This window comes from Trachemys scripta, chromosome 15 (genome assembly GCF_013100865.1).
Source record: "Trachemys scripta elegans isolate TJP31775 chromosome 15, CAS_Tse_1.0, whole genome shotgun sequence".
Classification (NCBI taxonomy): domain Eukaryota; kingdom Metazoa; phylum Chordata; order Testudines; family Emydidae; genus Trachemys; species Trachemys scripta.
In genome coordinates, this window is record NC_048312.1 from 19070885 (window position 1) to 19083645 (window position 12761).

Below are 12761 nucleotides of genomic sequence, written 5' to 3' on the forward strand. Positions count from 1 at the left end.
TTGGTCGTCTCCACTCCAGTGGAGATCTGCTGGCCATCAGCTTTCCAGGTGACTTGGACTGCCCCTGGGTAAAAGCTGCCCAGCAGACACACCAGTGTGGCTTTGCTCTTTGTTTTTATCTCTTCCGAGGATGGAGGGAAGAGGTGCACGGTGGGAGATGCCTTTGGCTGACCTACAAGACAAGGAGATTCAATGTTAGAAAACCTATATCCAGAGACTGCCAGAGCAGAATGTTCGACATTCCAGATCTCTGCAGTGTAACAAATCCAACCTCTCACCAGCGCCAGGGCAGGGTAATTATCTGAGATGTAAGATGTTCTTCTGGTTAAGGCCCAGGACTGGGAATCAGGACCATTTGGGGTCCAATCGTTGCTCTGCCACAGGCTTCCTTAGTGAACCTGACCTAATAAGTTACTGTCCCTATGCCTGTGAAAGGGGATAATATCTCTTTACTCATCCTTTTTGTCACTTTAATCCTTGAAGGCTTGATCTTGTATTCTTCCTGCACCCATAACTCCCACAACTTGGGGTCTGCAAGGTGGACAGTGTTGGCGCTAAAGATACAAATGATTGTTATGAAAGTGAGCAAAGTAGTAGGTTGCAATCTATATGCATTGGACGTCTAGCATGAGTGGTTCACAAAGAAAAGCTGCAGTTCATTCTACATTGTGCTTCATTTAAAAACTCTGAAATCAGCTTTCTGAGGGTTTTGGACTTTGTTCTGGATATTTGTTCGGGGTTATTTCTTAGGGTCTAAACTTTACGTAGAGTTTAATGTGTGTGGTTAGGGCACCAGAAGCCACTTCAGTGGCCAGAAAGGAATCTGGGGTAACCCACATTTTTCCTTATGGAAAAAGCCAATACAATGTAATAACAAAGCAACCAACATGATCTGAAGGATGGGACAGGGGATCTAGACACATTGATAGCGTTCTATAGAAACTACTGTAAAATAGTACAGAACTTCCATAGAGAGAGCTTTTTGAACCAATCTATGGTATTCTATGGCACAGATAAAGTTTCAAGATATTAAATTCTGCAGCGTAAGTCAATGATGTCATTGAGGAGTTATCATTGCCTATCACATTCTGTAGGTCTTTCTTCTAAGGGTCAGATCTGCATGACTCTTGGCTGGGAAATAGCCTTTTATCGCAGCGTGTTATATGCTGGATACTCTTGTCTCTGAAATGTTTTCAGAAGCATTTATGAGACCAAAGCACTCGAGCCAGTATGTGTCTCGGTGCCTTGGTGGATCAGAGTCCAAGACAAGAGGAAAAGGGACATTGCACGATTTCCCAGTGGGTGCAGAGTCGAGTCCCCCAGGCCCTAGCCTGATGTTTGGCTGTGTTACTGCATGGAGATATGGAGACAATAAAGGATCTTCTGGCTTAGGAATGGGCGCACCAGGGGGTTAAAAATTCCTCATGCTTTTAACACCTAGACACCTGGGATCAAACTGAGAAACTCTTCCCCATTCCGGGTAGCACTTTACTCCGCAAGCGGTCGGTCCCACTGACGTCAGTGGGCCTGTTTGAAGAGCAAGGTGCTACTTAGCACGACTAGGCTCAGCGCAGCCTGGGTTGAAGCTACAAACAATGTTGTTTGAGTTAGCACAGTCAGCCCTGATTTACTGAGCCCTGGCTAGCCGAGATCTATCTGCTCCTCAAGGTTTTACTCTAACTGAAGCCTGCTGGCCCAGCCAGCATCCTGGTCATTGTGCTCTGAGCCTGGCAGACACCGAATGCAGCTTCTAGGAAGCCATCCAGCCCTCCCAGAGTGGCCAGCAACCTCATTAGTGTGCTCCAGGCTTGAGAGAGGCAATTAGTGCAGCCTCTTTCAAGTCCTCCCTTCACAGGCTGTTTCAACCCCACCCCATTTATCTGTAACCCTCCATATTTCAAAGGTGTTGGGTGTCCCTCAGCACCTGCAGAAAATCAGGTTTGAGTGGTATTTCCAAACTGAAATCCAGTGGTAGCTACAGTCATCCAATGTACAATGGAACCGATCCTCCGGGTCAGGAGTAAGTCAGTCAGTGACATTACACTCACTCAGTGTAAGGGTAAATCAGTGTAGTTCCATTGTTGCCAAGGGGGCTACACTGATTTGCACAACAGTAAGATCTATTCTTATATTGTTAAAATATCAATCGCTGAACTTGCTCTAAAAGGATACTGCAAATAGGGGTGTAAAAATTACCCACCAAATCTCGTCAGTTAAAAATTGTTTTTTTTTTTAATTGGAAGTTTTTGCAGAAAGTTTCTGCAGATCTAGAAAAAAAATCTCTTTTTTTTGCTGGAAAAGTAAAATCTCAAAACCAAATATTTTCACCTAAACTCTGATTTCTCCTTCCCACCCCCCGGCTTTTCAGTAATTGTTCGGTGACAACGTTTTAGTGTTTGGGTTTTTGCCCAAAAGTCAAAATTTTCTGCTGAAAATTTAGATGAAAAGAGTTTTTTAAATTTTTGTTGAAAATTTCCAGAAAATTTAACCCTATTTCGTGACCAACTCTCACTAATTTGAATTTTCTGCAAGCTAACCAGACAAATCAGGTTTTAGATTGCAACAAACACATTATTTTCTAGATCACATTAGGTTTCAAGGTATTTTACATCCATCTTAAAGAGACTTGGATGAGTTTTGGTGTAGGTTTATTGAAGACAATGGGACTATTTTGTTTTACCTTGGTTGAGAATCTGGCCTTTAGTTTCTTTCACATATGAGACAAAATGGAGTGCTAATAAGAAATGTCTAATCCACTAAGACCAAAGCAAATTAAAAAAAAAACAAAAAAACGTTGGGGTGGGAAAATATTTCCCTGAAGAGGCTAATACCAGTTATTTAGAAATTGGTACCTGACAGCAGAATCTGCACAGGTTTCATGGGCAAATTCAAAACCCCTTTCAGAGGGAAAATATAAGAAAATCCAGCATGCGACATGTACACACTATTCTGACTATCCATGGGTTAAAGATTGTTCTCAACCCCGTTGGAAGGTCTGTGCATAAAGTGAGAGGAGACCCGAGTCTGGCAACTAAGACAGAAAAGGACCTAAAAATCATGGAAACATGGCAGTATTGGCATTGAGAAGGAAAGTTTGTGAGTAATTCAGTGACTTACCAAGGACGGTCAGCTGGGTTCCTCCACCGAAGACAACCCACAGTGACACATGGCTGTACAAAAACCAGTCACGTTCAATGGCAGGGAGAGGTCGCCACCACTGCACATATGGAGAAAATGCCCATGGAACAACTTCTGCTGGCTCTCCATGAGAGCGAATGTTCATCGTTTCTGCGGAAGCTCATAGTACAATTGATTGAATGAAGATCCATTGGGAGGTGAAGCAATGGAGTATTCCTTGGGAGAGCTCACATGAGGCCAAATCCTGGTCCATGCATGCCCACCACATAAGAGAGCAGAAGGTCGTCTTGTCATTAAGGCACTGGAGTGGGAGTCAGGAGACTGGGGTTCAAGGAGGGGATGCAGAGAGTGTTGAATTGGGGCTGCTAAACTGTTGGTCCTTCCACTCCCAGCTACCCCTTGTTAGTCCCCAGGAGGGAGGGGCTGGCAGATTTCTTTGGGATGCTGATAGTGAACACGCTGAGCCACGTTCAACTCTAGTGCAATTATAGTGACTTGTGGGAATTTTACCAGAGAAGTATTAGGCCCATTTTCTGCCAGTATTTAATGTACCCAATCATGTATCTCATGTGGGCGATACCCCTGTTTCCAAAGCACGTGGCTGTAGCCAACACTTCTGGGAACAAAGGCATCTCTACAGGCCTAGTGTAAAAGCTCTCCTAACACCACACCAACAAGTGTCAGCAAAGAAACAGATCTGCCAGTCTGGGGCTGCATGTGTGTGGATAGGAAACCAACACCACGTGCTGTCCTTGTCTTTCATCTGGATAGTGCAGCCTTCCCTGCACCTGTCAGTGAGAAGCTACCACATCCCATGACACATGGTCCTGCCTTACCTGATCAGGATCTCCAGATAGTCCATAGGGCCAGGAGTCGCTCTGAGTCACTGGGCACAGCACGTCCTGTGTTCACTTTTGGCTGAAGGATGCCGGGGGCTGGTGAAGTCTCCACGCTGGACATGTCCGAGGAACAAGTAAAGAATGCTCAAGATCCATGTGCCCTGAAACCGATCACCACCATCCTCTGCTGGGACCCTGTTAGTACCAATACAAGCAATGTTGGTACCAATATCCAGTATGCAGCAGAGATCAGCACTTTCCTGAAGGGAAATTAACGCAGTGCGACCAATGACAGCCATTTGCTCTGTATTTCCCAGCTGTTCTCAGCAGTAAATCCCTGCGCTGTTTCCCTGGACAGAGCTGCCATGAGACTCACACCATTGCTGGACTATTCCCTGCCCCTCACCTTAGGAGAGCAGCTCTGGGGCCTGCTGCCCAGCAGAGTGTGGGCATGAGGTGCCCCTCTCACCAAGGGCAGGGTCAGTAAACATCTAGGCTGTGAGCTGTGTCCATGCTCAGCTGGTTTCTTCTGAATTAAACCAGGGCATTGGACCCTCCCTCTGACTGTAAATACAACCTCCCCTTAGTGCCTGGTGTGTGTCAGCTCAGCACGGCCAGGGGCGTGAATGGTACCAGCCCCATTTCCTCATTAATGGGCCATATTTAAAGCCAAGGTTCTTGTGCTGTGTTTAACAATTGATCTGGCACTTGGTGGAGAAGCTCCTGTGACTTCAGTGTTTCAGTCTGAGACCCTGTGAGAATTCCCTGGGAAGTGGAGGGGAGGCCTGAGCCGCTAGCAAATGGGCCCAAGTCCCATTGTCAGAAGTGACTTAAGCACTTAGGCCTGGAGTGTTAATGGTGTTTAAGCGTCTAAATATACAGGTAGGCCCCTTGTGGGATTTTGAGAAGCACCTAGCTGCCAAATGCCCATTCATTTCAATGCCTTTTAAATCTGGCACTTAGGCTCCTAAATCCTATTGACTTTCAGTTGAACTTGGACTTTTAATGGAGTGAGTCATTTTTGAAGATACCCTAAATACTTCATGCAGGTTTTCAGTCCATTTGTCAGTCTATTGCAATTCACATGGGCAAGGGAACAGGCCCAATTAATAAACACTGAGCAAAGGAAGTTCATCTCTTGCCAGAGCCTTTTTGTCAATGAAGTAGTGTTAAATGTCAGCGCACACCAATGGGTTCTGGCAGCCAAATCTTTATGGCACATGCTCACTCCCCCCATCTCACACACACACACGCTCTGTCTTATCCCTTCACACTCATCGTTGCATTGTAAGCTCCTGAAAACTTCTGCGAGCCATTGTCCTCTCTGTCCTCTGCACACTCTTGGTGCTCCACAAATCATCATCTCGAAGTCTTAGCCCCCAAAAGTACAGTTCTGTGAGTGTGTTGGGATGGCAGGACAGTGGGTCTGGAGATGTTAAAAATACTTTATGTGAAGGTTAAAAAAACCCTTATTGTTTAAAACTTCTCCATAGTTCATCCTCCCTCTGCTCTCCTTTCCTCTTACTCCCTTCTGTAGGAGATGGCAGTGCATGACTGGCCATCCATCTCTGTAACCCATGAGTGGTGGTATCAGGGTGGGATCTGACATATATGTGGCACATGTGATATATGGCTGTAGGAGAACCAGTGTTTATGGGTCTCCTTTGGCTGTCTGGCCCAGCACTGCTCAGGGGTCCATGATAAACGCTCTCCGTGATGCAAGTTCCCAGCTGTACACACTGTGTATGCTGCTGTCTGGGAAGGGTCGGACAGACCCCAGAGCCCCTCAGAGTATCCACTCTCACATGAACCTGATCCCCCAGCACAACTCATTGGTTTTTAATGGGACACAGACTATCTGCTCTGTCCTGTCAAGGCCCAAATTGTGCAGCATCCCAGAAGTAACACAGGCCTGAGTGATACCAGGGAATCCGGATGACCAGTAATGTTCTGCTTTCACTTGAAAAGCATCTTGAATCTGAAGGCTCCCAAAGCACTTCCCCCTTGTACACAGCTGGTCAAACTGGACATAAGGGTCACTGCCTTCCCCTTTGGCTGAAACACAATAGGTGTCACACAGTGGCCAGCGGCATTAGTTTAATGCAGGCAGATTTCCATGTACAGCTGAAGTTGGTGGGAGGGCCGGTTGAGTGGGTTGAGAGCTATCACCTAAGGTGGTGTTTGCAGGACATTAAAGGCCACTCTTCCAAAGAGGGGTTTGGGTCTCTACTGACCAGAAGTGGCCAGGAGCTCTGTTTACAGCTTATCCCAGGAAACTGCCATCAGGACTGTAGTGCCTCTCCCACTATGGGCCAGATTTGGCCACATATTCCCCTGAGTGTTGAGCTGTTCCGCCAATAGTCCATTGACTACAATGAGGCTTGTTAAAGGGTGACTAATGCTCAGGGAGAAGGTGGTACCGGAATCTGCCCCATGCTCAGGCAGAGGTTGACTCAATACTAACTCANAAGTCACTTACCTCTCTGCCTATGAAAGGGGATTACATCACTGAACTTACCGCACGCAGGCTTTTTCTCAAGGTTTATGTTTTTTTACATATTTCTAAAGCGCTGTGAGACACTTGGTGGAAGATGCTGGAGAAGTGCCAAGTATTATCAGTATTGTTTCCAAGCTCACCTTTTCATTCATTGTTGCTCAGATAAAGGGAAATACGACTTCTAAACAGCTAGCAACCTAGGCAGTTTGCACAGTATTCCTCCATATTAAGTGCCAGATTTTAATCCCCTTCATCACATTGAGTAGCACCTTCCTTCTCAAATGTGCCATTTAGTGCAGAGGAAGGGGCTACTCATTGAATTTACTTGGAAGATATTTCCAAGGTGAAAACACTCTCTCTCTCTCTTGCTTCTTGAGAAATAAGAGAGAGAGAGAGAATCTGCGAATGAGATACTGAGAGCCATTCACAAAGAAAAACTGCAGGTCACTCGGCCTTCTGCCCATCTTGGAAATATAAAAACAGCAGATAAGTATCTTCCTAGGACTATGTTGTGTCTTTTATTTTGGGGATATTTCTTAAGGCCTTAGCTTAGAGTTTAATTTGTCTGTTCGGGCCTTGGGGGCTGTTTCACTAGAGGCACAGAGGAATCTGGGGGTAACCCCCATTTTTGCTCATGAAAAAAATGCTGTAACAGATAATTACAAAAAACCACTATGCATTAAATAGTGTTTTATAGAAAGCACTGTAAAATTCTGTACAGTTTAGAGAGAGAGAGCGAGAGCAAGAGAGTTTGTTTTTGAACTATCCCATGAAATTCCATAGCAGGGATAAATTTTCTGTTCTAAACCCATTGTTGAATTATCATTGTCTATCTGGGTCTGTAGGTCTCTCTGCTGAGAGTCAGATCTTCTGATTAACACCTGGGTGACAAACAAGCTCCTCCCACACCCTGGTTGCCTGTTCCTGTTGCTGAACAGTCTAGTTACCAAACAAGCTTGTTGCTGAAACGTTTTCATTTATGGGACCAATCCCTGCTACAGGGCCCGATCCAGTGTGCGTCTGAGCACTTTGCTGGATTGGGGTTCAAGACAAGAGGAAAAGGGACCTTGCAAAGTACCACAATGAGGGTTGATTTCATGGTGGGTGCAGAGTAGATTCCCCTGGGCCCCAGCCTGGTGCTGTGCTGTGTGACTGCATAGAGACATTGAAGGCACGACCTGCTTAGGAAGGGACGCAAAAGTTTGGGGAATTTTTAAACTCTTAGTAACACTTATGCACCAGCCTTGTCGCGGGGGCCAGACTGGGATGCCCTTCCTCATGCCAGGTTGCACCTTACCCTACAGGCAGTAGATCCCATTTCATTAGTGGGACTGTATGAAAAGCAATCTGCTATCCGGTCACTTGTCTAGTCACTTGTCTAGCTCTAACTGAGCAATGTTACAAATAGGGCTGGTTGAAAATGACCCACGAGAACTATTTTCAGTGGAAAATTGGTTTTCAACTGAATGAAAATTTTTGTGGGAAGGATTCGCTTTTCTCAAAAAAAAAAAAAAAAAAAAAAATGGTTTGTTTTTTTGTTGAGAATGCCAAAATGAAAAAAATGGAAATCTTACGCTAGAAACTGTCAATAACTGAAGCATTTTTGGTTTTCAGCTGAAAATGCTTGTTTGAATTTTGGACCCCTTCAGCTAAAAATGATTTTTTTGTTTTGCTTTTCCTGAAATTATTCACAGAATAAAACTGTATTTTCTGACCAGCTCTCATTCCTAAGCATTTCCTTCCAACGGCCCCCGGCAAATCAGATTTAAATCACCAGGGACCAATGACTTTAATAGAACATTAGATTTCCTGGGATTGGACACCTGTCTGTAGGCGCCTGGGGTGAGTTTTGGTGGAGCTCTATTGCGGACAATGGAGCCAGGGCAGTGTGCAGCACCTGAGACGCTGGCCCTGGGTTTCTTTCATACACTGACTAACACCCGGTGCTACTGAGAAATAGTTCATACCTTAAAAGAAAAGGAGGGAAAATCTTTTCCTTACGGGGCTAACACTAGGTCATCGTAACTCGGGACCCAGTGGCAGAATCTCAATAGGTTTCATGGGCAAATTCAAACTCCTCTTCATTAGGAAAAGAAAAGAAAACACAACATGGGCCATGTACACCTGCTATGACTATCCAGAGAGACTAAATGTTATTCCCAACAATGCGTGAAGGTCCATATATAAAGTGAGAGGAGTCCCGAGCACAGCATGAAGACAAAGAAATCAGGAAAAAATCATGGAAAACATACAATACAGCCAGAAGAAGGAAAGTTTGTGAGTAATTCAGTGACTTACCAAGGACGGTCAGCTGGGTTCCTCCACCGAAGACCCGCCACAGTGACACAGGGCTGTACAAAAACCTGTCCCAGTCGATGGTAGGGAGAGGTCATCGCCACTGCCCGGGAGGGGAAAAAGAGGCGCGGGGGAATTTCCATTTGTTCCTCAGGGGAGTGCAGGTGTCTCCTTTGAGGAGAAACTCGTGCAATTGGAAGAGTGAAGATCCATGGGGAAGTGAAGCAATGAAGTATTCCTTGGGACAACTCCTAATAAGGCCAAATCCTGGTCCCGGCACACAGCCCACATAAGAGAGTAGAAGATAGTCGTGTCGTTAAGGCATTGGAGTGGGAGTCAGGAGACTGAGGTTCAAGTCCTGGCTCTGCCACTGACTTTGTATCCTTGGGCAAGTCACGTCATCTCTCTGCCTCCATTCCCCATCTGTAAATTGGGGGCAGCACTTCCCTTCTTCACAGGGCGGTGTAAAGATAAATTTCGTAGTGTGTTAGAGATGCTCAGGCACTACAGTGATAGAGGGTGTAAAGATACCTAGAGAGAAGCAAAGGAGCTCTGTGCTCTGCTACCGCGCTGGGTTCCACCACTACAGAGCTCCCCAAAACCCACCTGTGGAGAACGGTTGTGGGTGCTGGAGGGCATGTACACAATTGGATTGCATGTTGGTCCTTCCACTGCCATTTGGCCATGACAGGCCAATACTGGGCAAAATTCATCACTGGTGCCATTGTAGGGACTTAAGTGGAATTACATCACAGAATGAATGTGGCGCATTAGCTGTCAGTATTGAATGGATTCTGTGGGGTATGTTATGGATATGATAACCATACTTTGAAACCATGTGGCTGTAACCCCACACCTCTGGGAGCACCAGCATCTTTCTAGACATAATTAACCTACAGCATGTCCCGGTGACCCACCAATAAGTGTCAGCGAAGAGACGGATCAGACGTGCCAGGGGCTGCACATTGGTGGATCGAATGTGATCCAAACCACGTGCTGTCCTCGTCTACTCTCTGAATAGTGCAGCCTCTCTGCACCTATCTGTGAGAAGCTAAGCCATAACTTACCTGATCAGGATCTTCAGACAGTCCATGGGGCCAGGGGGTCGCTCTGAGTCACTGGGCACAGCCCTTCTGCAAGAAGCTGCCTCATGACGTCCTGCATTCGCTCTCAGCTGAGCCATGCAGGGGGCCGGTGCCTTTAGAAATGAACTCAGTGCCATCAATGACCGCCATTTGCTCTGTATTTCCCAGCTGTTCTCAGCAGTAAATCCCTGTGCTGTTTCCCTGGACAGAGCTGCCATGAGACTCACACCATCGCTAGGCTATTTCCTACCCCTCACCTTAGGAGAGCAGCTCTGGGGCCTGCTGCCCAGCAGAGTGTGGGCGTGAGGTGCCCCTCTCACCAAGGGCAGGGCCAGTAAACATCTAGGCTGTGAGCTGTGTCCATGCTCAGCTGGTTTCTTCTGAATTAAACCAGGGCACTGGACCCTCCCTCTGACTGTAAATACAACCTCCCCTTAGTGCCTGGTGTGTGTCAGCTCAGCACGGCCCGGGGACTGAATGGTACCAGCCCCATTTCCTCATTAATGGGCCATAGTTGAAACCAAGGAGGATCATGTGCTGTGATTCACACATTAACCGGCACTTACTGAAGATGGTGGGGAAGCTCCTGTGACTTCAGTGGTTCAGGCTCAGACCCTGCGAGAATTCCCTGGGAAGTGGAGGGGAGGCCTGAGCCGCTAGCAAAAGTGTCCAAGTCCCATTGTCAGAAGTGACATAAACACTTGGGGCTGGAGTGTTAAAGGTATTTAAGCACCTATATGTACAGGAAGGCACCTAAGAGGATTTTTAAAAGTACCTAGCTGCCAAACGCTCATTCATTTCAATGGCTTTTAAATCTGGCCCTTAGGCTCCTGATTCCTATTGACTTTCAGTTGAACTTAACTTTTAATGGAGTGAGTCACTTTTGAAAATACCCTAAATACTTCATGCAGTTTTTCAGTCCAGTCATCAGTCTATTGAGTTCACATGTGCAAGGCAACAGGCTCAATTAATAAACCTTGAGCAAAATGTTAAAATCAGCGCATGCTCTGGGTTCTAGTAGCCAAATCTATGGCACATGTTCGCTCTCCCTCTCACACACGCTCTGTGTGAGCTCCTGAAAACTTAGGAGAGCCATTGTCCCCTCTGTGTTATGCACACTCTTGGTGCTCCACAAATCATAACCTGGGATTCTTATCCCCCCCATGTAAAGACGTGTGTAGGGGGGATGGCGGGAGAGTAGGTCTGGGGACGCTAAAGATACTTTGTGAAGTTTAAGAGACCCCTCATTCTTTCAAACTCATCCATATTGCAGCCTCCTTCTGCTCCCCTTTCCACCTAACCCCTTCTGTAGGAGGTGGCAGTTCATGACTGGCCATCCATCCATGTCACTCATATTGTGAGTGATAGCAGCTCAGTGGGATCTGACAAATACCTGGCTTATGTGATACAAATGTACCCCTTTACCTCCCTGGCCCCAAAACTGTAGGAGAATCAGTGTTCAAATATCTCCTTTGACTGCCTGGCCCAGCAAGCTCAGGGGTCCATGATAAACGCTCTCCATGATGCAAATTCCTAGCTGTATACACGGTGCATGCTGCTGTCTGGGAAGGGTGGGACAGACCCCAGAGCTCCCCTCAGAGTATCTAGTCTCACATGGACCTGATTGGACACAAATTGTCTCCTCTGGCCTGTCAAGGCCCAAATTGTGCAGCACCCCAGAAGTAATACAGGCCTGATTGATTGCAGAGAATCCACATTGTCAGTAATGTTCTGATTTCACTTGAAAAGCACCTTGAATCTGAAGGCTCCCAAAGCTTTTTAGCCATTTATACAGCTGGTCAAACTGCACATAAAGTCACTGCCTTCCCCTCTGGCTGAATCACAGCAGCTGTCACACAGTGGGCAGCAGCACTAGTTTAATTCAGGCAAATTTCCACGTACAGCTGAAGCTGCTGGGAGGGCAGGTTGTGTGTGTAGGGAGCTGTCACCCAAGTTGGTATTTAATATCCTGCCCAATGCAACTCTTCCAATGAGGTCTTTTGTGTCCCTACTGACCAGAAGAAGGCAGGAACTCTGTTGGCAGCCTATCCCACAGAACAGCCTGCAGTAGTGTTATGCCCCTCCCTCTATGGGCCAGATTTGGACACTTATTCCCGTGAGTGCTGAGCTGTTCTGCAAATACCCCATTGACTCCAATGAGGCGTCTTGAAGAATGAGTAATGCTCAATGAGAAGAAAGGAGCCGGAGTCTGCCCCATGCGAGGGCAGAGGTTCACTCAATATAGTCTTGGGGGAGAACAATCACAGCTTGGGTAATGATCCCTCTATGACATCTCTCCTCTTCCCCTGATCTCCATGATATTACACATCCCTTCTCATTAACTTGTCTGAAACCCCAAAGCCAACCAGATCCTTACTAAAAAGAAAACCATATTAGCTGATAAAAGGTAAACTGATTTTATTGGAAGAGAAGGCAAATATTGCAATTAATACACAAGATGTAAAAGGGACAGAAGAAGTTAAACTCTTCACAGTCACAGTGATAGTCACATTTTTCTGATTTTATTAATATCATAACAAGGCTGCATCAGAGACTAAAGCAGGAAGGACATTTCCAGGAAATGCAGGGAGGTGAGAGCAGTGGGGACGTGGGAATAAAGACAGGTGTCATATGGATTGGTAAAATCCCCCACCTTAAACAGAAAGGAGTTTTGCTGGAAATCAGCATTATGGGAATGCTACAGGCAGATCCTGGCTCCCTTGGGGAACCCCCTAAAGACTGACACGGGAACCAGCGGCGCCCCCTGTTAAGAACACTCTGAGCTCTTCAGGGACTTCTCAAAGTTCTTCCCATCGTGTGTCACCTGGCAGGTGTAGGTCTCATGGGTCTTCCACTTTGATGCATCCAGAGACAGGTAACTGCTGGCCATGTACTTGTTGTCACTCT

General features: G+C 46.3%; 1 gene segment (V, D, J or C); it reads right to left on the reverse strand.

Moving 5' to 3' along the window:
* Positions 1-9862, reverse strand: part of LOC117888222 — a 22976-nt gene extending 13114 nt beyond the window's left edge. Inside the window, 3 exon segments of the C gene segment in view lie at positions 1-172; positions 8773-8837; positions 9837-9862. Of these exon segments, the coding sequence occupies positions 1-172; positions 8773-8837; positions 9837-9862 (263 nt within the window).
* Between the last annotated feature and the right edge of the window lie 2899 nt (positions 9863-12761).